This window comes from Cuculus canorus, chromosome 6, assembly GCF_017976375.1.
Source record: "Cuculus canorus isolate bCucCan1 chromosome 6, bCucCan1.pri, whole genome shotgun sequence".
Taxonomy (NCBI): domain Eukaryota; kingdom Metazoa; phylum Chordata; class Aves; order Cuculiformes; family Cuculidae; genus Cuculus; species Cuculus canorus.
Genome location: NC_071406.1, coordinates 21,949,802 through 21,976,331, shown reverse-complemented (window position 1 = coordinate 21,976,331; position 26,530 = coordinate 21,949,802). Strand labels below are relative to the sequence as shown.

Below are 26,530 nucleotides of genomic sequence, written 5' to 3'. Positions count from 1 at the left end.
TGGGCAACTTGTTCCAACACTTGACAACCCTTTTGTTGAAGTAATATTTCCTGATTTCCAATCTAACACCCCCCCTCCCCCCGATGAATCTTGAGGCCATGTCCTCTAGTCCTATCGCTTGTTACTTGGGAGAAGAGACCAACACCTACATCACTACAAACTCCTTTCAGGTAGTTGTAGAGAGCAATAAAGTTTCAGCCTCCTTTTCTCTAGACAAAATACCCTCACAGCTCCTTATAATACTTGTTCTCCAGCCCCTTCACCAGCCTTGTTGCCTTTTTCTGGATGCAGTCCAGTACCTCAATGTTTTTCTCAGAGTGAGGAGCCCAAAACTGAACACAGTATTCAAGGTGTGGCCTCACCAGCACCAAGTACAGGGGTAGGATCACTCCCTTCATCCTGCTGGCAACACTATTTCTGATACAAGCCGGGATGCTGTTGGCCTTCTTGGGCACCTGGGCACAATGCTGGCTCAGATTCAGCTGGCTGTCAACCAACACCTCCAGGTCCTTCTATGTCAGACAGCTTTTCCAGCTACTCTTCCTCACACCTGTACCATTGCCTGGGGTTCTTGTGACACAAGTGCAGCACCTGACTCAGCCTTGTTGAACCTCCACATGATTCCATGATCAAAGCTTCCGTTCCAAGCTCAGACAGAGCACACCTACTACTATGGCAAGTTTATGCCTATATTGGAAGAACAGAGCCCTTTGAGATGGTTAGTGAGATGCTGCCAGAAACCAGAGAGCTAATGACTAACAGCTGTGCAAGGGTGAAGGACAGCTGTCTAAACTCACATCTGTAATATCTTGCGTGAGTATTTCTACTGAGAGACTGACAGGAGACCGTATGTCTTCACTGAGGTGAGTTTAAACTATCAAGTTAAACTGCAAGTTCCTAGCACATTAGGAACACAACAGGAGGAAAACCAGCAGTCCATAGGAAATTGAAGCATGTATGGCATATACACTCTCCTTTTGCTCTGAAATATGGTCAGTTCTAGAAATTACTCCTTGTTATATTTCAAGTAAGTGGCTTGCAGCTCATTCACAGTAGATACTGTGGGCTCAGTGTGTATTCAGATATTCAGTAACAATTCGGTGTATCACCAAGCCTCCTGAGATGCAGTGCAGGATGGAGAGCTGTCAAGTGACACTGACAAGGTAGTCTTTTCGTTTCTACCCTCAGTGCACATTCCTTTGTCCTAATTCCTCTCTGTGTAGATAAGACCTACTAATATTCAGAGGTACATTTACACGCTCTGCTTCTTCCCCGTCATTTCAACTGTGTTGCTTTAGAGCCACACTGAATGCATGCTGCTGCTGTTCTTAGTCACCACTACCTGTAAAATATCAATTCTTAGGCCATCACCTATGTGCTGGTAAAAAACGATGCATCAAACTGTCAGTGTCACTGCGGGTGTTCAGTAAGTTATCATCTTCAACATTGGAAGCAATATTGACTACTCTTCAGGAAAAAATAATTTAATACAGAATATCAGCTCTTACAAAGTTAAAGCTTAAATGAAGATGAGCATTATCACAGTGCTTTCTACTGGCCTGCACCCTGAAATGTGAACTGTAATGTGAGAAAGAGTTAAACATATGGGTGCCTGAGTCCAAAGCTGTCACTACATTCAGTCAGAAGTTGTATTCCTCTTAGAGTCCAGAAAAAAAGAAATGAAGTAATACACAAAAATGCAGTGTAATTACCATTTGAAAGAGGAAAAGTACAGTGACAAAACAGCTTTTATAATGTCAGAAAATATTCTTACTCGGTGCACCCAACAGAAATCAGTATTTGTGTTGTGCAGGTAAAAAAGTTAATAAGAAGTTACATCATTGAAAGATTTGTTCCTGAGGAAAGGAAAAAACTAAAATGTCTTCAGGTGGCTCACCTGAGCATTCCTTTGAGAAGAATTTGGACAGTTTGGACAGTCAACTTATGCACTGTCAAATGTCAGCCATGCTGTAAATACATACAAAACCAACAAATATTATGCCCCTGCAATTTAAGCCAAATTGTTTGGCCCATGGAAAACACTTTTTTTTTTTACAAAAAAAAGTCATGAGACTGCCTTGCATTGAGCAAATTGAATAGCAAATTTCCTACAAGATGGGTTTTGTATATGATATGATGCAAGTATGATAATATTCAGTCTGCAATTTTTTAGATCTGAAATAACATGAAGGGTAAGTAAGTAGAGATTGAAAGGGGGGGAAAAGTCTGTACATGTTTGCCTTGATGAAAGTAAATCCATTATCTAATTTGAAATTCTACTATCTTCCATCACGCTTCCTTAGCTGAAAATTAATTCTCAGAATTCATTAGCGTCACTACATTAAACATAGGTTGCAGCCATTTGCTGCAATCTCACAGCCAGGCCCCTAAGCACCATTTCCATTCTGCCACAATTACTGGCAAAAATGAAGCATTTATTAGCAGGGGATAAGAGCAGACTCCCATAGACACAGGCCCATCTGAGACAGCCTCTAAAAATTCACTAGCTGCTTGCACTTGGATGATAACATTGTTGGAATTGCTATGTCTCAACAATGTAAACCGCTATTTTGCAAGTTACAAACCAGATGACTGAAAAGGGGAGCTTTATTAGCATTCATGAGCTAATATTTACTAACGAATAAATGGAAAGGAACAGATTTTCTAAGAATTGCAATGGTGGCCTAAATATCCTGTGTGATGAAAAACAGAAAACAATTACTATCGCCATTCATTACTGCAGACAAAACTAAGCAGAGCAGCAGCAGTTATTGCTTTCAGAAATTTTCTTTCATCAGATCTATTTTGATCTACTTGGCCACAAGTACTTTCTTTAAAAATAAAGCAAGCAAGCAGCTCCGACCCTTACAGCCTTTAGCCAGTTCCATTTTAATGTATCTCTAGCATTTTGTTTTCTTCAATTATGACATCTTGTGAATGCTACACTTCTGATGACTTCTCATCTGCTGGAAGTGGATTGCTGGAACATATTTTTTCTCATAATCCAAATAGCCAACCAAACATCCTGTCACTGTCTATCACCTACATGCATAGACAATGCACAAGTTATTATTTGGAAGAAATTATGACTGTACATTATAGCTGGGGCATCCACAGCACAGCCTCTGTGTGATAGATTCAAAATCTCCGATTTGTTCAATAAAGGGCTGAACTGCTCCTTGCTGTTCCTCTGGTCTCTATGTCTCTGCCGTTCCCTGACCCATCAGGGTGCTCTCTCATCATCTGCTCCTTGCACAGCTTTGTGGCACTCTCCTCTGCCCTCCAAATCACAAGAAGCTGCTTGCACAAGCACCTGCTGCTCCATTTGTTGCCTATCAGTGAGGAATCTTTCCAGGAATCTCCTGTTGGGAGAGAAGAGCTTTCCAGGGTCTTGAAAAGGACTTCGGGTCATCCTGAGGTGCTGAGGTCCTCTCCTTCAAATTCCACCACCCCCAAAAGTTACCAGGATGCCCCCAAAAGGAGAGACAGCTCAGGGATGGATCTAGAATGGAAGTTCCTCAGAGGGAGATGAGAAAGAGCAAGGTCATATTCTCTTGATTCTCTCCCTAGGCAGGAAGAAGGAGGTGTCTGGGTTCCAAGAACTTTTATTTTTTCTGCCCCATACATTCCCAAGATACTTCTATCAGTTTCACAGTGGAAGATTAATGAAATCAACAGCATGACCTCATCTGGGTTATCAGTCCTCCTTAGAGATGTGGAAGGAGAACACTAACAAGCAAGATCATCTGGACAGGTACATTAGGTCAGAAACTTTCCAGTCAAGGAAGTAAAAAAAGTCTCTGAGATTGTTTTTAACTAGTTAAAATGCTCTATTCCTATCTGTCACTCTGACTGCTCCTCTTCCCTCTGTACCACATGTAGCTGTAGCATACACTGGTCAGTCCCACGCAGTAGAGAGGTGGAGAAGAAAAAGACATTCAGGAATTATGTTTGTAATAATGATGCAGGGATGTGCCTGCTTCCCATACCCAGGCCTGCCCATCCCCCACTGCTGCAGGTCACTTGTTAGCAAAAATGAACTAAAAAAAACTGTGACAGCTTTGCCAACAGCATTTCTGTTTTCAGTCCTAACTCAGTAGGACATGCAGGATACAAATAACCTTATCCTCAGAACTATACATAGTTACCCTTTTGGAAAAAGCAAGCCCTGAGCATTAAGGGTATGTATGCAAGTTAAAATAGGCCTCCTGTCTTGAACCAGTATTCCATGATAAATAACGAGGATTTTACTGTTCTTCTGCTACAATCAGATATCAGGATGAAAGACTGAATTTATGACAAAGTACTCAATCATCACGTGCATAATATAAATTCTGATGGTCAGAACACATTTATATCTTTATTGATCTGCCTTTTGATAGCAAATGCCATAAATTACAAATCTTCCCTAACAATGAGAAGAATACTCTAATACTGAAGTGTCACTAGCACCTATTTTCTTAATAAATCTTCTTGCAGATTAATTTTTAACATCAAGCACCATATAGTGTAATTTAGAGCACACATCTGAACATTCACTCACACTGAAATGGTAAAATTAAGTGTAGTACATAGATCTACCCCTTCCAAAGCTTCAAAAATTACAGCAGGTTTCCCAGCCTCCTTTGGGCTGAGTAGACAAAATTTATTCTGGCTTACATGTATGGTTTAGAGAACAAACAACAGAAACTCTGTGGAGTGGCACCTCTTGCAGCTCTTAGAATGGGACACACTTTGCTTGTGTTGAAACCTTTAGAATTTTACCAGAGAAAACAGAAATTCAGTTAGATCAATTCTAGGAAACATCTCAAATAGCAAGAACATGTTTTTATTGTATGATGAAATTGGGATATTTCTAGCCTTTTACAATGGGTCTGCTCTATTTCTTTGGCCTGCCCTTCAAGACCCAGGAACACAAATTGCCTTTGGAACTTTTTAAGGTTGAAGCTTTTTATTAGCAACAGTATGATTTGCATTTGCACCAAATATTCTCCCTTAGGTATCCATCCCAGTTCAACACTACAGCATGGAACTGATCTGAGGCAGCTGGAACATAGAGAAGTTAGGACATAAGGAAAGCACAGTCTGATACTGATAGTTTATTCCTTTCATATCTTATGTCACAGCTGGAAAGTCAGCTAAGGATAGAGACATTTTTCTCTCCTTTGGTGTGTAGTGCATTCTTTCCTGTCTTCCAGCAAGTAAGGAAAGCCACTAAAAAGGCTATTGTAACCATACCATCATCACAGAGTGGCTGGGAAAAGTTTCTCATTTATACACCATTAAGCTGACTGCCTGATACCCTCTGTTGTGAAACCTCAAATCCAGCCACGCTACGACATCTTCATTTGAAGTAATTCACAGACATCTGGGTAGATGAGATCAGGTTAGTTCTATCTGTTGGGAATCCACAGGCAATAACAACATTCTTCCCGTTATTGTGTGCCAGCCCTGACCTGGACCTCATGGCCCACAAGAGGACGGCAGTCATGATGGTGCTTCTTGGAGTTCGCCTTAATCTAGGAGTACACTGAACCGCTTCATTGCTAACTCTGCTGCTGATTATTGAATGAATTTAGGCCAAATACTCTTTATCTCAGTTTCTTCAGCTGTAAAAGAAGGAATTGAACTTGTCTCTATTCTACAAGTGACTTAAAAATCTGCTGACAGGAATAAGGCATTAGTATTCTACTGTTGCTTCATCAATTAATTCATATTAGCAGGCAGAAATGCTGGATGACTTTTTTAATTTTTTTTTTGCAACTTCAGTTTTTACTGTTCTCCTATTTCTGTACTTCTGCTTTTTATATCATCAAAAACGCATTACAAACAAACCTGGATCATCCTTTCTTTGAGAACTAAAGTAATTTAACTGGAAGAACTAAGTCCAACCGAAAAACCAAACTACTACGAGATCAGCACAGACATATTGCACTTCTTGCTCCTGCCACTTTCCTTCCTTCCTTCTCAACCTGCATCTTAGTGTTCATGTCTACAATTTCTGTCTTACCGTACTCCCTCTTCTGCCATGCACAATCTTAACTTTTACTAAATATTGTGGAAGTGAAAACCACATGGTAATAGGTTGTAACATCCTGACTCTACATTTCCTTTCAAGTAAAGCAGAGACAGCAAACATTAGCTATCAAAAAGGCTTTCCTTCCAATAAATGCTAATAGCACTAGAGCTCCAGAAACTTTGAATTAAGCTTAAAATGCATCCCAGTGAAAGAGCAATACGCAGAAACCTGAGAAACAGAAATACTCATACTTAATGACAACAAGATATTGAAGAAGGGAGTAAGGAAACTTTGTCTCATCAGACAATTACTTCACATGCTATCTCTGATACTATACACTTCTACGCAGCATGCTATTCCTAGAATTGCCAGTGCTTCCCAAACAGGCTTGTTGCTTCACCACGGATACGTATCTTTCTGACTACTTACTAGTATGTTAACAACTGAGAATAGCAAGTTGACAAATCCACAAACCATGGGAACCAAGGGAAGAATGAGAGCTTACCACTGCTGGTAAGGAACTCAACAGCGTACTTCACCAAGTGAAAGGATACAATGATATCTGTAAAATGTAGCACAATTTTTTACAGGGTCAAGACTTCAAACCTGCATTAAAATTTTTTACCTCCAGCTAAAATTGGATTTTTTTACTACAATATCTCTACAATTAGAAAGCTGAAGTTAATGATATCTATTATGCATGCCCATTCATCTGTATAAAAACATCTCATGCAATACTCAAAATTGGAGGAGATATTTCATCAGTTAGTACAATTCAGTATTTCAAATTCATCCATAGACAGATTCTCAGAGTCTACATCAATGAATAAAATGCAAAACATACAGGTTTGGTGGTAACCTTACACATCACAATTTGTATCTTTTTTACATTTGCATACCTCTTTGTCTTCTTAGACACTGTGAAATTAGTAAGTTATGTCAAATGCATATTATGTTCTCAATGACAGAAACAGTAAAATATTCTTTATGTAGTATGAAAAGAATGTTACTAAACAATTGCTTAGATTGTGAAAAAAATTGATCTATATTCAGAGAAGTTACATCTAAATTGAGCAGTTAAAACCGATGCAAACTCGATGATCTATTAATTGAATAACTCTGAATGTAGACTCATCAATACAAGATTCCTCTTGCAAGGCTGTGTTTAAATTGAGTACAAAAATTAAATCTATCAAGAATAAAATTATATTTGTATCGTATTTGCAATGTCATTGCTAAAATAAAAGTTACATTTTGATAATAAATATGATCATAAATCCTGTAACTTCACAGTCTGACTTTAGTATTTCCTGAATTTCTTAATTCTTTAATTCCCTCTGGCTCAAAAATAACTAATTAAATCAAACAGCCATAGTAGCTAATCATTGGTTAAATAAATTTAAAAGGAGAATGTCTGTCCGTGGAGATATCGTTGCTCATTTTAATTAAAATTACTATTTTGTGATGTAATGTAAATAAAGGTTATTGTATCCTTCGGCTCCAAGAACATATTAACTCTTCTATCTACCCCTAGAGATCAGTCAGGGTTTCGAACTGCCAAGAATATTATTTGCAGAATGTGAGATAATTGTAGTGAACAGCCTTTTAAAATTCATTTTAACATATAGCCTATACCATTTTATGGAAGAATTCTGAAGCACTTTACGTTTATAATGGTGGTGGACACAGATTGTTATCTTAAGAGAGAAATGTTATCTATGCTGCAGCTATTAAAAAAAGTCTTCATCAATATTCATGAGCAATGCATAGGATGAATTCTTCAAAACTGATATTTTATTTTAACATAGGAATAAACGTAGGTAAAATTATATTATTTTTAGGAGACAATCCTCCAACAACTAATATGGCTGTTTACCTGGCTTTATAAGGATTGTAAGCCCTATTAATATGCAGATAAAAATAAACAGATAATTCATTCTTTCTCAAATTATGAGAAAAGCAGCCAAGTTCTTTATGGACAACTAGAATAGTACAGATAAATAGGCATCCACAGAATTTTACTGACCTTTTAAAAGTGTATATATGTGCTGCATGTATCTCAGTAGATACCAAATACAAAATTGGGCTACTACCAACCATGGTTTGACTGAAATTTTGTCTTGTCTGTATTTTTTAAACAAAACACCTAGATCAGATTTGCTATTGCGTTGTAAAAATCCTTATAAGGACGTCATCTCAAGTCAAGGTCAACAATACTAAGAGTAGAAATATAAATTCACCATGCTAAGAACTGTCTTGACCCAATGAATCCATCCAGATTTCATAAGTAATGTTTTGACTTTAAAATGCTGCTGCAAAATCATATCTCTTGGAGCAGTGGAACCATAGTTAAAAATACAGAATTCATTTCTGAAAAATATACAATTAGTATTTTAACAGTTTAAAGAATGATCCACAAAAGTACATTGAAACTTCCAGCTCAGGCATGTTGTAAATCACTGTACTACGTGATAAAACACTTGTAATAAAAATGCCTCTTGGGACAGTGGCATTTCAAGGGATGAGAATGGGAGGTAAAAAAAATCTACAAGAACCAGGTTTGGCAATCTTGGCATAAATAAAACTATCATGTAAACAGAGCTGAAGTCCAAAGTATGCTCAGCCAAAGCTGCATGCTTATTTTTTGTCAGTGTGTGGGTCTGGCCCACAACTTGAACCAGATAAGCTTGTTATGCAAACGATGTTAGCCATCAGGAAGGAGGTAGATAATGAAATTATTCAAAAGCTAACCACCCATCACAAGGGTGACAGAAACATCAGGCAAGGTCCTAACATATGGATAAAAGGCAGTATGGAATTTATAAAATCACTGCTTTTAATTTATCATAACTAAGCTGTCACAAGGTGGGCATCCATAAATGCATAACTAATGCATATAAATGAGCCAATTATCAGTAATGGCTAAAAGGTTTGTAGTTGTATGATCCAATGTTACATTATTTAATTTTTTTTTCTAGAAACCTTCTAATGTAAATCCAAGCCTCCATAAAAATATCTTGTAACCTCTGCATCATAACAACTTTATTAACACATGCTCAAGAAGGAAGCAATGTCACAGAGAACACCATTTCAGTGTTCTCTTAAAGGTAGCTATAAAACCAGCATAATTATTACAATTGTTGCATTTCTCCATGCTAGGAGACTGCATATGAGCATACTTCCTTACTTCATTGTACTCATTACTGTAAAAATGAAAAACAAGATTTGAGAATCTGCAGATGTTGCTGGAGAGAGGAAGTAATTAAGCAAAAGTGATTAAAAATACACAATTTGAAGATATCAAAACCCCAAAGGATAAGACCAAAACCCAAGTATGGCCATAAAATACTAATGTCTGATTTCTTTTATGGACGGTTCATGCTGAACTAAAGGACTGAACAAATGTTGAACTTAGGTTTTTGTTTTCTTCTCAAGCACAACAAGGATTTCTAAAAAGGAAGATACTAAGAAAGAAAAACCTATACAACAATGCTGAAATTTAATGAACAATGTTTCTGAGAAAGGAGTGTAATCATATTTACTGTGTGCACTGACTCTCTAAAGCACTGGTGGAATATAACAGACCAGTGCTAGAGTCCCCCAGAATATAGGCTACAGTCAATAAATAACATAAAAACAATGCTTCTCTGTAACAGAATGGAATTAATTCGCCACACAGTGACTTTTGTAATTAAACACTGATACTGCCAATAGATCACAGTGTACATTGCTGTGCAGACAAGGACATGCATTATGGAGAACTCAGGTCATCTACTCTCGAGGAATGTAATTCTACTGCCTGCATTGGAAGAGATCTTGAGTTACATTGCGGTAATGACAATATAGCCTTCCTCTGTAGGCCGGCAATTACAGTGCACCACACCTTCCCGTCTGATAAAAAATCAGCTTAGTAATCATAGAATCATAGAATGGTGTGCATTGGAAGGGACCTTAAAGATCATCCAGTTCCAACCCCCTTGCCATAGGCAGGGACCCCTCCCACCAGATCAGGCTGCCCAAGGCCCCATCCAAGCTGGCCTGGAACACCTCCAGGGAGGGAGAGGGCATCCACGACTTCTCTGGGGAACCTGGGCCAGTGCCTCACCACCTTCACAGTAAGAAGTTTCTTCCTAATATCTAACCAAAATCTACCCTCTTTCAGCTTAAAACTGTTACCCCTTGTTCTATTCCCTCACTCCCTGATAATTATTTCTTAGTTTCACTGTAAAAAGAAAAAAGCAAAGCAAAAGCATATTCTAGTTCAGTGACAGCCACACAGAAAGTTGGTATATTCTAGGTAATGTACTACACTTGGTACAACTAAAGCTCAATTACATACATTGGCTATACAACCTATTGAATATTAAAGCAAAGAAGGACAATTGTTTTATTTCTTGTCTTTCAAATTCTTATTTTAAATTGACCAGCAGTCATTTTCCTTAACTGCTTTTTGTCCTTGATTCAAAATTTCTCTGCAAAATCATCAAGGAAACCAGGTATATTTATAAACCTGTCCCAGGTCCATCAAAGTCAAGAAGCAAATCAACTAAGGAGTTCAGAGAAGCTGTGAAGTAAATCACATGAGGAGATCAAACTGTGCCATACAGCTTTCAAAAAGTGAAGCATGGTCTAGAGTCTGTGAAAAGAAAACTGAAGTTAAAAAGCTGCAAAAGCAGCAACTCCATAAAACAAGTTCTTTTTTTTCAGATTGATGCATGTAGGCCTTGCCAAATAAGCTGGTTTAACACAATAAACAAACTCACTGTGAAATGAAATTGTTGAATCCTCTGCACCATTTTTCAGGATGTAGCAAAGTAGGAGGAGGATTTCTGAAAAAAAAAAAAAAAACCAAAACTAAGTTTAGGGGTTTAAAATATTAATTTTAAATGAAATTATCTCACAGATAATCAACAAGAATAGTAGCGGTTCCACTAGGTAAAAAGTGATGATTTAGAAAGGAATGCTCAGATTGCCTATATGTCCTCTGCAAATGCCCATTGGATTTTCCTTACTGTTGCTTATTCACTGACACAGTTCTCTCTCTTTTCATGTCCTCCTCCTTTTATGTGAATGTCTTTGAAGCTGGAAGTCAGTATAGCTCACAGTGGGCTTCCCAAAATTTCCCTTTCAATTCAGCCTGACTCTAGAATGATCAACTGAAACTGGAATGTTAACTGATCCATCACACCACTTTAGCCCTTTACCCCAGATCACTGACTCCAATCAAAACTTTTTAAGGCATGGATATCTTCATCATAAGAATTACCAAACTGTCAGCAATCTGTGGGATTGATTTTCAGTAAAGATTTCACACTGTATTCAGTTTGGATGACACTGTAAACTCTAAAACTATTAAAACCAGATATTATTTTTAAAGTGAAATTTAGCAGACCATTTTTTTTACATTATATAGTAAGACAGCCTTCCCTAAAAATAATCTTTTAAACTCTGATGCGTTCCATGTTAGTTGGCTTACGATTACCTTCCTTTCCAATTGGCACTGTTACAGTTAAGCTGCATAAATGTACAGAGCAAAGCCTGTACAGCTCATACTAAGTAAACCAAATTTTAAGTGGTTCGAATTTAAGAGGAGCAGCCCATAGCAGGAAATGTTCACAAATCACATATTGTATGATACTATATTATCTTCCAGAGGTTTTCTTCTGCAATTTAAGATTTTGTAATGAAGTTTATTACACTTTTTAAGATTAAACTTATGTTTCACGAAACCTTGATGATTCATCTTTTGCTGTATTTGAGAGCCCAGTGCAAAGAGTCACATATTACTGAACCAGCAGAAAAAAAAAATCACAGTAAGATTTATTCACCAATAGAAACACTCACTAATATTCTTGATTGTATCATGAATCACCTCATTTATAATGGGGCCACATTCCACAGCATGACACTGCTTGGAAACTTCTCACAAAACAAAAAGGCAAACAGTATAAACAATGTAAATTAGTGCTGTTCTGCTTAGTAGTCTTGAATTTCTCATGCATATTCATTCAAAGAGTAGTTCAGTTTAACAATTACCCTCAAATATCTGAATGAAGTGGTTTATAAAAAAAATTGCAATGTGGCTTTATAATAGATGGACAATTTTTGTTCACTTGTGTATATTCAAAACAAATGCAATCATCTAATGTCAATGCAGGCTGACATGTTTCCTGAGATGAATATGTTATTACTTTTCTCTTTTGTTACGGAAGATTCAAGGAACACAATTTTCTTTGTGAAGAAATCCAAAATGCTTTGAGATGTGCATCAGTTATGACATTTATCATGAGGAAAAAAATATCATTAGTTATTTTCAATGACAGTGTTTCAGGGTTGTCTTCCATTTACCAGGCTCATATATTCATTCAAGGCAAAGAACCTCATTTTTTACAAGCCTAAAAAAAAACATAGAAAAGGATTTCTAGAGATACTCCCAGAAAAAAAACCTTGTATCAAAGAAAGGTGAACTTAGTAAACTTCTTTCTCTGTAATGAAAATGGTTATCAGTCCATACATCCCACATGCATGAACTCTGCAAACAGCTTTAAAAGACAGTAAGATGCAGTTAGTATAAGCCTTTAGTCTTATTTTGCAGTAATGTTATTTTATCTGACAGTTTGGATTCTCTTAAGACCAACTTTAATTATATGGTGAAGGGCAATGTATTTCATTTTTATATTATATCAGCACTGTCTGCTGAATATATGGAAATGTTGAATTGCACTGCAAAGTATGTAGTTTTGTCTTTTCTAATTGCACTCTTCTTAGAATCTTTCCATGGTGGTAAGAATGGTGCTTACAAAAAACATGTTGTTTGGAAGCTCTATTAACAATCTCACAAGAAACTTTTTGAAGAAAACACACAGAGATACTTACACTAGTTGCAGATATTATGATAGAAGCAGGTGGGATTGCAACATGGAAGAACAGACCAACAGAGCAGATGTCATCCAGGAAATATATAGTTGCTTGTGGGTTAATGGAGAAATTCATGAATTTAACCACACAGAACATGCTTTGCCCTACAAATTACTGAGCTACTAAACTCTCACTGATGGCTACTCTCTTAGTGAGGGCTAAGCATGCTATGTATCAATCAACACAAGGAATCTGTAACTCTACAGATGTTTTCTTGAGCTTGATACTTTTGTATTTGTTGATTGAAGATACTACATTATTCTCAGTGCCTTTGCAGTAAACAAATAAAACTAGTGGTTCACTGTACTTAAGTAACTAAATTGATGCTTCAAGTATCCCACCTATAAAACTGAGCTGACAAACATGACCAGAACCTTGATTACAGCATCTGTAAAGTACATCGATTTCTCTTGATGAGAAATGTTCCTTAACTACAAAGCACAAAATCGCCTCAATCTTTTCTGCCGTCGTGTCCACAAAGCTTTCCAGAAAGGGGCATAAGAGGGTCAGCTTCCTACCTTTACTTTACCTAAGACACCACAAACACTTTCATGGTGACAGAAGAAAACACCATTTCTTCCATGGCACTTGCAGAGGTGGATTTCTGCAATAAGGACTCAATCTCAAGCTTTAGGATAACACAAAAAGCCAGATATGCAAGAGTAGCTCACTTTATGGTTTTTTTTTGTAAGTACACTAAATCTTTTGCAGTTTGAAATTATTAATCCATTAAGATACCAGCAACTCATGTCGCACTGAAGATAAAAGGAAAAAAAATTTCCACACTCTATCAGATGCTAAACCACAAAGAAGTAACACTTGCCTCACCACTTCAGTTCGAAGATCAAACGAGGGCCATTTGTGTTTCCAGACTATATCCAACACACAGAGTTCTATGGCTTTTGTATACTTGCATCAACCAACATCGCTCATTTCACCAACATCTGTCTGTTCCCACAGTCCTCAGAACATGTTCATAGGAAAACAAGAACCCCACCTCTTCTCTACTTGCTGACATAACTTATTCTTCTCTTTTCATACAAAATTAGAATGCTCTGCATTCAACCTCTCAATCGTCCTTGACACATATGTAAGATGCTGAAGGACAATACAGTCTTCTATTATAAGCGATGGAAATCAGAAGAGAGAATTTTGTGATAATATTAATATTATCACAAAAAAGCAGGTATAACTGGGCTTGTCTTTTGAAAAAAATCCTCTTTTGAAGCAGGATGAGTAATTAACCACATATTTCCCAACTCTGTGTCTTTTTCCCATTAGTGCTTACTATAATTCATAATTAGTCACAGAACTACCTAATCCATTCCCTTAGGTAGATGCATTGCTCTTGCGAGGAGTTTTTTCCTACCCCTCTATTCTCTGCTTTCCATGGTCACAACGATGCTGCTTTTCCACCAGGAATTTTGCTTCAGTGGGAACTGCAGCACTGAGCCTGTAACAGACAGTCCACACAGAAGCACGATGTTTCTTACAACATGAAGACATTAGCAAGCTTATCAAGCAAGAACTGCTGCTGAATTCTGAATAATACACACAGTTATGTGCTGGAAATATTTTAGTCTGTCAAGCCTTATGTGTTCCCTGTCATTCAGCTTGCCTCCAAAGTCACAGCTGGTAAAACAAAACCAGTCATTCTACCACAATAAGGCCAATGATGCAGCTCAGTGAGCACCAGCCATCCTTTGTGCTAAGCTGTGAGCCTAATTACGGACCACATAATAGATATTTGTTGGCAAGGAGAAAAAAACATGCTTTCATCTTAAAATACTTCTATGACACATTTTAAAAAAATTGAAAATGCATCTACTATTTTTTAAACTATTTCTGTAAACACAGCCATACATTTTAAAAATGGAAATCAGGACAGGGTCTCCAATGACCAGACTGCATCATCACCTTACCACATTGTTTCTAATGAGTAACTAGCAGATGAACATCCCACAACTGTCACCATGAATGGGTCTGGCAATTACAGCCCCCTACACGAATGTTACAAATTATTTTTCTAGAAGACTGAAGAGACAATAGTTCTGTTGGCAGTTGTCTAAGTTTATACATAGACAGGTTTTACATGAAATTAAATCATTCATCCATATGTCAAAAAACTAAGTGAAATGGCCACAGAAAAAGCAGGAATTCAAACGTACTTAATAATGAGATCTCCCTAGAAAAGGTTACACAAAATAAATTATTTCTGTTAAAATACATGAATAATTGACATTAATTAATATCCAATGAATTCTCAGACACTTTTAAGGTCCTGCTACTCCAGAGCATCTTCACTTTGCGTAATCCTCAAAAAATAAATACATAGTTCTCGATAGGGCTCAGGGTACTTCCTTATTCACTTAGTATGTGGACCATTCAAATCAATAAGAGGTTTCCACTGATCCTAAATACTGTCCCATAAAATTCAGATCTTAAATACTCTCCCATTCATGTGTGTCCTACTAAAGTTTACTCGAGTTTGACTGACTTCCAGTAACACATTTCACCAAAGTCCACTCAGCAGGAAGAAGGGTACTGTACTCAGCTCTGTAAGGTTAAGATAGAAACTGTAGAGTTTAGATGCCTGCAGAAATGGAGAGTCAGCACAAAATCCTCTGTGTATATGGAGGCAGGCCTTTGAAGTTGCTTTTTAGGCCAGCGAAAACTGCTATCAATCTGAGTGCTGCTCCATGAAGCATTCCTGATTGGGACCAGAGCAGCACATTGCCTCAAGAGGCCAGGAGATCAGAAAGAGCACAGGATATACAGCAAAATTGGATGCAATGTCAGAAACATGAGATCCAGGTAAAATGGCTCCAGGTATAAAGCATTTTTTTTTGTGCACTGAGTTGATCTAGGGAGCTCCAAAGGCAATTAAATAGCCTTTCCTCAGAACGCCTAGAATTATGCAAGTCTTGAACATTCTGGGCACCAATCTCCCTTAAGTCTTAACCAGATCTATGAGCAAGGTATTCCCATGCCTATCCAGTTTACAAGGCATGAACTGTCTGTTGAGACCATATATATCAAATCACAGCATATGAGACAGCTGGAAAATGTGCATGTCCTCACATCATCTTTGGCTACTTACAGCTTGGCACAGTTACATGAACCTTTCTCGGGCAAGGAAACAGATTAATGCTGGATCACAGTACTCCAACTCTACTGTTAGGGGGCACCAGCAAAATTACCCTTATTCTGTGAGAATGAATGATATAGTACATTCTAGGAAAATTCACTCTTCTGACATCTTGCTGGCAACTGACTCACGTCTGAATAGTTTTTGCTTTTCCACTCCCTTTCCTTTTTCTCCGAAAGGAGTGTTCTGCTTGTGTAAATACTTAGTTCAAAACTGTTAACATACAACTAGAATTTCTTACCTTCTAGAATATCAAAGGCACGTATCTATTCAAACAGCATGTGAGTGTCTGGATTCTAACAAGGATATGCTGCTTTAAACCAAGATCAAAATCTAGCAAGGGAAAAGAATTGGTTAAAGGAAGCAGAACACAAGATATTACCATCTCATTGCTGAAACAAAAATATTCTTCTGGCTTAAGTGTTTTACTATCTTTTAATTAGAGAGGCAGGGTTATCTGATATTTCCCTCTACTGGAATGGATGCTCTTGATTTTCTGTATGCAGTACACAGTTACAGAAGTCTGGACTGAATCCAACAGCATACGACAAGTTCACACTGAACTGAAAGTTAAACAGATAAACAGAGACTGTAGGATACTAGCTACTTGGAAAGGCTGAGGATATACACTTTTTAAGCTTCTTTTGTAATACAGGGTCCCAATCTAGTAAAATACAAATTGGATATCTGTTTTCACTTTCTCAGAAAAGAGTGATGGCTGTATGTCTTGCAACACAAACACACATTTGCCGCCTTTTGCTTGTGATTTTAAGTGACTATTTTGCTGCCACTAAGTAGTTGATTTAACAGATTAACAATAAGATTTGGGCTTAGCTGCAAAATAAATGGAAAACCACAAATGAATAAAGTATTAACTACCTCTTTAAAACATACTTAAAATCAAAATTAATTCACAACTTTCCAGTGTAGAATATTTCACCAGCCCACATAATAATAAGAAGAAAAAATGGTAAAAGGTAGTCAGCTCCAGAGTTACGCACAAATCTCCTTTTGATTTTCAAGATTCACGTTAATAATTGCCAAAAGAAAAGCTCTTCATGAAGAACATAAAGATACTGTCAAAATAAAACCTTTTAAGAAATCTCCTTCACATGAACAATCTTGTGTTTGTTTCAAAATGGTATATATCTGATAAATTAAAAGTCACCTTTAAAATAATGAGTATGGACAGAAATAATGTGCCAAGCACATTAAATTATTGTGAAGGTTAAATAATAACCTTCAGAAAATGTATTTAAACAAATCTCAATTATATTTTTTCAGTTCATACAGACAGAAAGAAAATGAATGAAAAAGTACTGCAAAGTGTTCTGCTTGGGAACATCTGGCTTATCTTTGACTCTTTCCCTTGAACATTGCAATTCACAGGCCACTGGTTCCAGTCAGGTTTGGCAGCTGCAAGGTTTCATTAGCCTTTTTCAGGGCTTGACAAGGCATCATTTATTTCTGTCACTTACTCTTCAACCTCTAGTTTCAGTTTCTGGTTTCACTGAGACAGAAACAAGTATTTTATTCCAGAAATATTTTTGGAGGGAGGTGAAAACACACAGCTTTGCATTCCAGTGGTCAAGTTTCAAAACAAATATTCAACATAATTGACTTATAATTATGCTTTGTCATCTCATTTATTCACAAAATGTTCAGAAAGTTAAAGAGACACCTGCAAATTGATAGCAATTGAAAGAGGGAAAGTAATAGGAAAGATTTTTATTTACAATCAGTTCACATCTTTACTGCAATGTAGTATTTTGCTTTTCTATTAAAATCATTGCTCTGTGAATTTGCAAAGCAGGAGAATGCCAGTTGCCAAAGAAATAAAAATGGGGTAGTAATACTTCGATGCCTGACAGAAATACATATGGTGTTGTCTAGACACAACACTTCTGTAGCTGGAATATTAAAACACTGCAATTACACCACATATTTGTAGAGCTGGATGGGAAAGTAAAATATCCGTTAAAATCTGAAAGAGAAAATCCCCAAAATAAATTTCTAAGGGCAGAAATTGCATGCGCTTCAAACTCCTATCGTACATCAGCCACTTTAAGTGGTCTGAGTAGGCCACTTGCCTGAAGGCACTGCCCAGTGGAGCAGATCCACTCTTGGAAAGCTAAAATTTGGCTCAATGAGAGACTTAAAGGGATGCCAGAAATTGCTTCTTTTAAGAAGTGTAGGAAGATTGCCAAGGAAAGAACTGGACAGTTTGGAGTCTGACACAAAACCTGGTCCCACAGTTCTGTGCTCCTGCTGCCTCTGCCCAGGAGACACACAGCAGCAAAGGCTCTGTCATGCGATGGTCACTCTGCCAACAGGCTTCACGTCATCCTGGACATGCAAAGTAACACAGAATACCCGTCATTTTGCAACTGGCTGATATGATTTTTGAGGCCCTTCTTTCCAGAAGAGTAAAATAAACATGTTTCTGCAAATATATTAACAACAAAAGGAGGGTCAAGGACAATCTCCATCCTTCACTGGATGCAGGGGGAGCAACAGTGACAAAGGATGAGGATAAGGCTGAGGTACCTAATACCTTCTTTGCCTCACTCTTCAATAGTAAGGTTATATGTCCTCTGGGGATCCACCTCCCTGAGCCAGAAGACAGGGAGGGAGAGCAGAACAAAGCCCCAATGATCTAAGAGGAAATGGTTAGAGAGCTGCTCAGTCAATTAGACATTCACAAGTCTATGAGGCCAGATGGGATCCACCCAAAGGTATTGAGGGAGCTGGCAGAGGTGTTCACCAAACCACTTTCCATCATCTACCAGCAGTCCTGGCTGACTGGGGAAGATCCACGTGACTGGAGGCTGGTGGAAGTTACACCCATTTACAAGAAGGGCTGGAGGGAGGATTTAGGAAACTATAGGCCTGTCAGTCTGACTTCGGTGCCGGGGAAGGTCATGGAGCAGGTCATCTTGAGTGCTATCACACAGCACACACAGGATAACTGGGTGATGAGGCCCAGTCAGCATGGGCTTATGAAAAGCAGGTCCTGCCAAACAAAGGCAGGTCCTGCCTGATCTCCTTCTATGACAAGTTTACTCGCTTTATGGATGAAGGAAAGGCTGTGGATATAGCGCACTTGGGCTTTAGTAAAGCCTTTGACACCTGTTTCTCACAGTATTCTGCTTGAGAAACTGGCTTCCACTGGCCTGGACAGGCACACCCTCTGCTGGATTAAACTGGCTGGATGGTCGGGCCCGAAAAGTCATGGTAAGTGGAGTTAAATCTGGTTGGAGGCTGGTTATAAGTGGTGCCCCCAGGGATCAGTGCTGAGTCCAGTCCTGTTCAATATCTTAATCAATGACCTGGATGAGGGGATTGAACGTACCCTTACTAAAGTTCAAGGATTCCTCAAGCTGGGAGGAGATGTCAATCCACTAGAGGGTAAGGAGGCTCTGCAGAGGGATCTGAACAGGCTGGATTGATGGGCTGAGGCCAATGGGATGAGGTTTCAGAAGGCCAAGTGTTGATTCCTGCACTTGGGACACAACAACCCTGTGCAGTGCTACAGGCTTGGGGAAGAGTGGATAGAAAGCTGCCTGGCAGAGAAGAACCTGGGGGTGTTGGTTGACAGCAGCTGAACATGAGCCAGCAGTGTGCCCAGGTGGCCAAGAAGGCCAATGGCATCTTGGCTTGTATCAGGAACGGTGTGACCAGCAGGAGCAGGGAGGCTATTCTGCCGCTGTACTCAGCACCGGTGAGGCCACATCTCAAATGCTGTGTTCAATTTTGGGCCCCTCACTACATGAAGGACACTGGGGTGCTGGAGCGCAGCCACAGAAGGGCAACAAAGCTGGAGAACAAGTCTTGTGAGAGGCAGCTGAGGGAACTGGAGTTGTGTAGCCTAAAGAAAGGAGGCTGAGGGGAGACCTTATCACTGTCTACAACTACCTTAAAGGAGGTTGTAGTGAGGTGGTGTTGGTCTCTCAAACAACTAGTGATAGAATGAGAGGAAATGGCCTCAAGTTGCACCAGGGGAGGTTCAGATCAGACATTAGGAAGAATTTCTTCACCAAAAAGGTTATCAGACACTGGAAAAGGTTGTCCAGGGAAGTGATAGAGTCACCATTCCTGGGGGTATTTAAAAGGTGGGTAGATGAGGTGCTCAAGGATATGGTTTAGTAGTGGACAGGTATAGTTGGACTTGATGAACCCAAAGGTCCTTTCAAACAAGTCTATGATTCTATGATTCTAAGCTTTCACTGCATTACTCCCATGAAAAGAGGTACTTACTCCACAGAACCACAGGAATTGTTTTGCTACTTGTTCTTCTTCTATATCTTCATTTCTTTGTCTGACTAACACAGGTCTTACTTTCAAAGAGGAACACACCTTTTTATCCTTCCATTTCACAGAGAGAATCCTCTTCTTAGTTTAGGCTCTACAGAAATACAAAATACCTAACAGTAACCCCATAACAACAGTTTATTACTGTATACTTGATATTGCCGATACCGAAAATGGAATTCAATCATCAAGCTTGACAAAAGCAAGCACTGTATTTTCAACAGGAAACACAGATTACACCTTATTTGTGGTTTTTTTTCTGACTCAAACTTTACTTTTTGTTTTCGATTTAGCCTGGTTCATAGCATTGTAAGAACTGATACTATTTCGATAGCCTTACCGGTCTGGTTGAGATATGAATATCTATAGAGGGAATACGTTAGTTAATGGTGGCATATTTCCAATGGACCATTAGGAGGATCATTATAAAAAATCTGAAGTAATAGACTGAATAAATGCTGAAGCGTAAAGAAAAGTACAAGATATGTAAGAGTATCATTTTTTTAAAAAGGAGTTATCGTTTAAGGTAATGTGCCTTCCGAGCATGAGGATAACATGTGGAATGGGATTTATTTGTTCCCTCTCCTGCTCCATCCCATAAGTTTTATTTTAAAACACTTCAATATTTGTCTGCTTTTAAAAAAAATTGTATGGCTTAGGAATCCCTGTAGATGATAACTGGAGTGAAGACTGATAAACACAGCATAATAAACATTACAAATTTATTCATTATAAAAAGTCTCATGACAGCAATTCAAATACACCCTCTTATGCAGAACTAAATGACAAAAATAGCAATAAGACTGTGTCCCAGTGAGCCTGTAGGACATAACTTAAAACTCATGCATCTCTTGAAATAACTGGGCAGACTGAAAAATACCCTGGGAAAAATATTGACTCACATAAGCCAGGGAATCTGGGAAAGGATGAAGGTAGTTAAAATAAATTTAAAGCAAGAAATGCTAGTGGCAAAATAATGTGTAACAAAGCAAGTAGTGATGCAATGAGAGACAAAAAAACCCTACTGGAATATTAAAACACCAAGGAACACACAAAAATCAAGAAGGCTGATTTTTTTTTTTTTTAGTGCATGATTTAACTAACACCTCATTTTGAAATATTCTAGGGTAAGCTTTCCAAAGAAGCATCTCCTGGGTAAGTTAACACATCCATATAATAAGAAGGGTGGAAACACGGAAGAAAGAAAAGAGCTAACATAAATCATTATGTGTGGGTAAGAGCATTGACCATGAGGGGGCCATGAAGGTTCAGAAGACGGGAGCATGTCTCTTATGACAAGAGGCTGAGTGAGCTCGGTCTCTTTAGCCTGGAGAAGAGAAGACTGAGAGGGGATCTTATCAATGCTTATAAATATGTAGGGGTGGGTGTCAAGATGAGGCCAGACTTTTCTCAGTGGTCCCCAGTGACAGGACAAGGGGCACCAGGTGCAAACCGGAGCACATGAAGTTCTGCCTCAACATGAGGAAAAACTTCTTTACTGTGAGGGTGACAAAGCACTGGAACAGGCTGCCCAGAGAGGTTGTGGAGCCTGTGGATATTCAAAACCTGCCAGGATGCATTTCTGTGCAACCTGCTCCAGGTGAATCTGCTTTAAGCAGGGAGGTTGTACTTGACTGAAAGAGAATCTGATTCATGGCACGATTTCACTTTTTAAAAAGTGGAAAACATTAGCTATTAATGTTTCAAATAAAGTCAGGTGATATCAACAAGCAAGCACTCTATTTCCTCAACAAATCTGGGAGAAAATGCATTTGTGTCTTTTGGAAAGATGGAAATTTTATGGTGCCAAACAACAATGAAACTGTACAGTCATGTCTTCCATGCTTTTTCTGGAATGCAGAGCTAGCACACCTCTACTGAGATCCTCCCAACTGAATAGATGAAGAAATCAAATTTTCCTCAAAGGGATCTCTCACAAAGAGCATTTACTGCACATTTGAGTTCAGTGGCCAGTACCTGCATCTGTGGAGTCTTTAAGAAGTTGTAATGCATTCTGCAAGACTTGAACATCCAACAAACATTAAAAGTACAAAATGAAACAAAACAAAAAAAAACCCAAAAAATCTCAGTAAAAACACAGGTTATAACATAGAATAGAATTCTACCTTCCTTCTCAAATTGCCTCTCAGTAATTAATTATGAGGAACTAAGAGAATTAATTATGAGGAACTATGAGAGACTATTTACTTGTTGACATGACATGAGCACTCAATTTTAAATAACACATAGAATGGGTAAACATAGGAGAAAATTACACTTGCATCAAGTCAAATAATTGGTTTTGTTCCAATGTAAGATGTTTTCTGTTCTTTTTGTTTCCCCAGACAGTTCAAGCAGATGCTGCCTGTTAAAGTCTGACGCGTTTGCATGCTGGCAACAGATCATGGATCATCAACTCGCCCAGTAAAGCTATCTTATTGTAATTCAGAACATCCTTACCCAGCACTTGGTTTAATATGTGAACAGTCTGATAAGAGGGAATCTGATACAATCTATACTGTGAATTAAGAAGCCTAGAAGTTACATTTTGGCTAATTTAACCAACCTAAACTGTATAAAGTCAAATCACTTTAGTCAGCCAGGTAGAAAGATGAAAGCTGTTACCACTATTTTTTTCCTAATGTTCTCAGAGACTGCTATACTGGATGGCAAAGCACAAATACCAACCCTTTCAAGAGGAGAAACATTTTTTCCCCTACTTCCCCAAGCTACTGAAGCAAGGTTTGCACAAAAAAATACCCCAAAAAACAACATAAGCCCTCCCTTTCCAAAAGGACAAGAGGGGGATTTGTTGTCTTTTCTGGGAGATTTTGTTGACCTCAACAGTGGTGAAAACTTGCACCTCCTAAAGGAACTCAACAGAAGACACAACGCAACTGTTATCTAAATGGTCCTTCATTATCATAAAATAAGCCCACTGAAATCATTATTAACTCCCTGAATAATGTAATAATAGAGATTCATAACCAATAGGAAATAATAGGTAATAGGAAAGAAATATAAGAAACTAATTGTTAATAGTAAATGTGTACGTATGCCTAACGTACTATTACTGCATTAATAATGAGTAATGATTAAATATACTGCACAGAATTTTAACATTAATCACACTGATAACTGTAACAGGCAAATCAATACCTTTCAAAGTACAGCTCCTTTTCACCAAATATGTTTGCAAATAGCATGATTACTTGTTATTGCATATTCTGGAAATTAGTTCAGAGGGCAAAGCACATGGGCATTCAGTGACTTTCTATTACAAAAATAAAACAACAAGTGCGTATTCATTACAATCCTAAGGATAATGACAGCCTTGCTAGAATGTGACTATTACCTAAAATGTTCATAACTTTCTTCTGTTTCTATCAGTCAGTGAGTTAATTCCTTCACAAACAGGAACATCAATATTCTATTTCTGAGAAAGGCATCTGTTTTTCGATCACATGCCATGCAAGTCTCTTGTACCATGGTATGTATGAGATCGCTTATTCTCTCAGCAATACCAAACTATGAAGGGATTATCTTTTTTCATGCAAAAATCTCATTTAATGTCCTTGGCTCAGTACATTATGAGTGATGTGGGCTACTGAACTCTAAGATTAAATGTGGACTACAAAGTATGTTTTGGAAACTCACAGGGGTAATAGCTTGAAATGCAGTTTTGCTTCTTCAGGACTGCACTCCAAACAAGAACATCAAAGTTCTAATTTGTATCTATAAGGCATAAATAAGGTAAGTTGCCTGCATACGAATTACCCTGCCAAATCATAAGCCGAATGTGCAATAACTCAAAAGAACACAAGTGTGTATTTTGCATGTGCAGCAACCTATGGGTAAAGATGTATGCAAAACAAAAAGTGTTTGACAAAGTAGATGTCACAGGTAAAATGTGCAAGTTTTAGGAGCACAAATTTACACATGCATTTCCAAGTTGCCGACTGATGTGACTTTAACCTGAGATAGTGTTCCAGACTTAAATCAAAAACCAACTTCCCCTCCATGAATAACAGATGAGGATTATCACTATTTCACAGTAAAATACCTCTCTTTAAAATTAAGCCACAGATGAGAAAATGTGTGATCTGAACATCCTCCCTGTCAGCAATATGGCTCCAACCCCACATAATTTTCCCATCACAGAGCAATTACAAAGAGGACTACAGTTTTTTCCACTGTGCAACAATTCATGTTACCTTCTCCAAGATCCACTGCAGATAAAAAACCTCTCTGGATTAAGAACGAGGATGGATCTCACGATTGGCCATTCTTGACTGGCACAACCACAAGGTGAGGTAGGCTGACTAAGGGTGTTTCACAGCCAGGAAGTCTAAGGGAATTACTCATTCAGTGTTCTCCTCAGTAGTACTGAGTGCAAGGCTCTTGTGAACCTAGACTTTAATGCAAAGCTTCTCTTAAGGAAGTTAGATATGGGCATATCACTTCTCCTCAACTATGGGCAAGTTCCATCCCCAAAAACAATATAGTGCCACTTGCAGCCTCTATGTGTAGTTGCAGTACCTGGTATTTGGGGCCAGCAAAAGGAATTCAATGAGGAATTCAATTTTCCTTCCTTCCATTTTTCAGAGAACTTAACACAGTAGCTGAGGCTTTATTTGCCTGCAGCTGCTTTGGAGAGAGAACAGAAAAAGGAAAAGGAAAAAACCCCCAAACAAACATGAGTTTATATAATTTAAGTCCTGAAAGACTATTTTAAAATTGCATCCGTTTTAACAGACACTAAATAGTCTGCTTCATGCATTCTCTATTAATATTGAACCAAGACATTCTTAAAATTTCAGGCAGGGAAACCTGCTCTGGTTACCTTGGTGATAAAATAAAGACAAAAATTGCACATAATTGTTGCTGATGTCACTGCTCCCAATTGTTTCCAAGGTTACAGAGTACCTCAAATAATTGTGATGTTTCATTTCTAGACTGTATTGGAAGCCCATTTTCTGTTCTCAGTAAATTGTTTAGTGCTGCAGGTAATCTATCTAAACCTTATCTAATAAGGCATCAGCAGCCTTTCAGCAACCTCTGGTAATGATATAGATTTATATGTTGAAAATGTAGCTACCTAGTTCTTTACTGAGCAATTTAACTCTTAGATTATCTCAATTATTTTTATCCTAAGAATCTATTTCCATAACAAAATATATTAATCAATCATCTAAAAATATCTGAACACCAAATGTCTTACTGCAAAGCAATATTACCTGTGAATTATCTACCTGGAAGGAAGCTGTTCTCTTGGCTGAATGGTGGAAAATTGGCTGTTAACTATTTATAACTGACTGATTTTCCCAACATCTTCAAACTCATTTTAAATGCAGAGCACAAGTCTTTTGCTGCACTAAAAAAAAAAATCAGCCATGCTACATCTTCTCCACTGCAACCTCCACTTTACCATGCACCGTAGCATGATTCTCCTAGACAGTAACTACTATATGTAAGGATTACTCTGCTGCCCTCAAGGTATTACTGCCTCAGGACAATACTGTAGTTCTGTCAAGAAACAGGGAATTGTTCTGAAAACACACTAAAACCAAAGTATTTTTAGTCCACAATAATAAAATCAAGATTTTGTAGCTCAGTACTGTCCCCTAAAACTTAACTAAGCCACATTTCAAAGCCTCACTTCTGAAGGAGACAACGGTTAGTAAATGTCCGTCTACCACCTCTCCTTCCGGAGGTGCCTTTCATCACTTGACTGCTCTCAGACTGCAGGGCTTGACCTTGTCAGCATGAAATTTTCCACTAGAGCAAAACAAAATGGCACTTACTGTATCTTAACAGTCTGCTATTACTTATGTAATGGATTTTGAAAAGTAATAATTTACTTTAGATACCGGTTGACTAAAACAGTTTATGTGCATTTAATGCATGAAATGAATTGCATATGGAGCCACTGAAAAGATCCATCAGGCATCTCAGTTTCTACCTAGAGTTTAGAGAGGGTTAGAGTGCAGCACAGAGGCTAGAGCAGAATATCAGAGGTGATTCTTTTTTTTGTTTGCTCAGAAAACGGCTGAGAGCTGAGCATGTTTATTTCCATGATTATTAATTTGAGTTTCTCAATGAGGTAATTTCAGCTGCATACATTTTACCTCTTC

General features: G+C 38.1%; 1 protein-coding gene across 15 annotated transcripts in view; it reads right to left on the bottom strand.

Annotated features, from left to right (window-relative positions):
• MYO3B (myosin IIIB) overlaps positions 1–26,530 on the bottom strand; it is a 210,956-nt gene that overhangs the window by 121,972 nt on the left and 62,454 nt on the right. For all 15 annotated transcript variants that reach the window (XM_054070570.1, XM_054070571.1, XM_054070569.1 and 12 more), the window contains one exon: positions 10,783–10,848. In XM_054070570.1, coding sequence (XP_053926545.1) covers positions 10,783–10,848 — 66 coding nt within the window. The remainder of the gene's footprint in view (positions 1–10,782; positions 10,849–26,530) is intronic.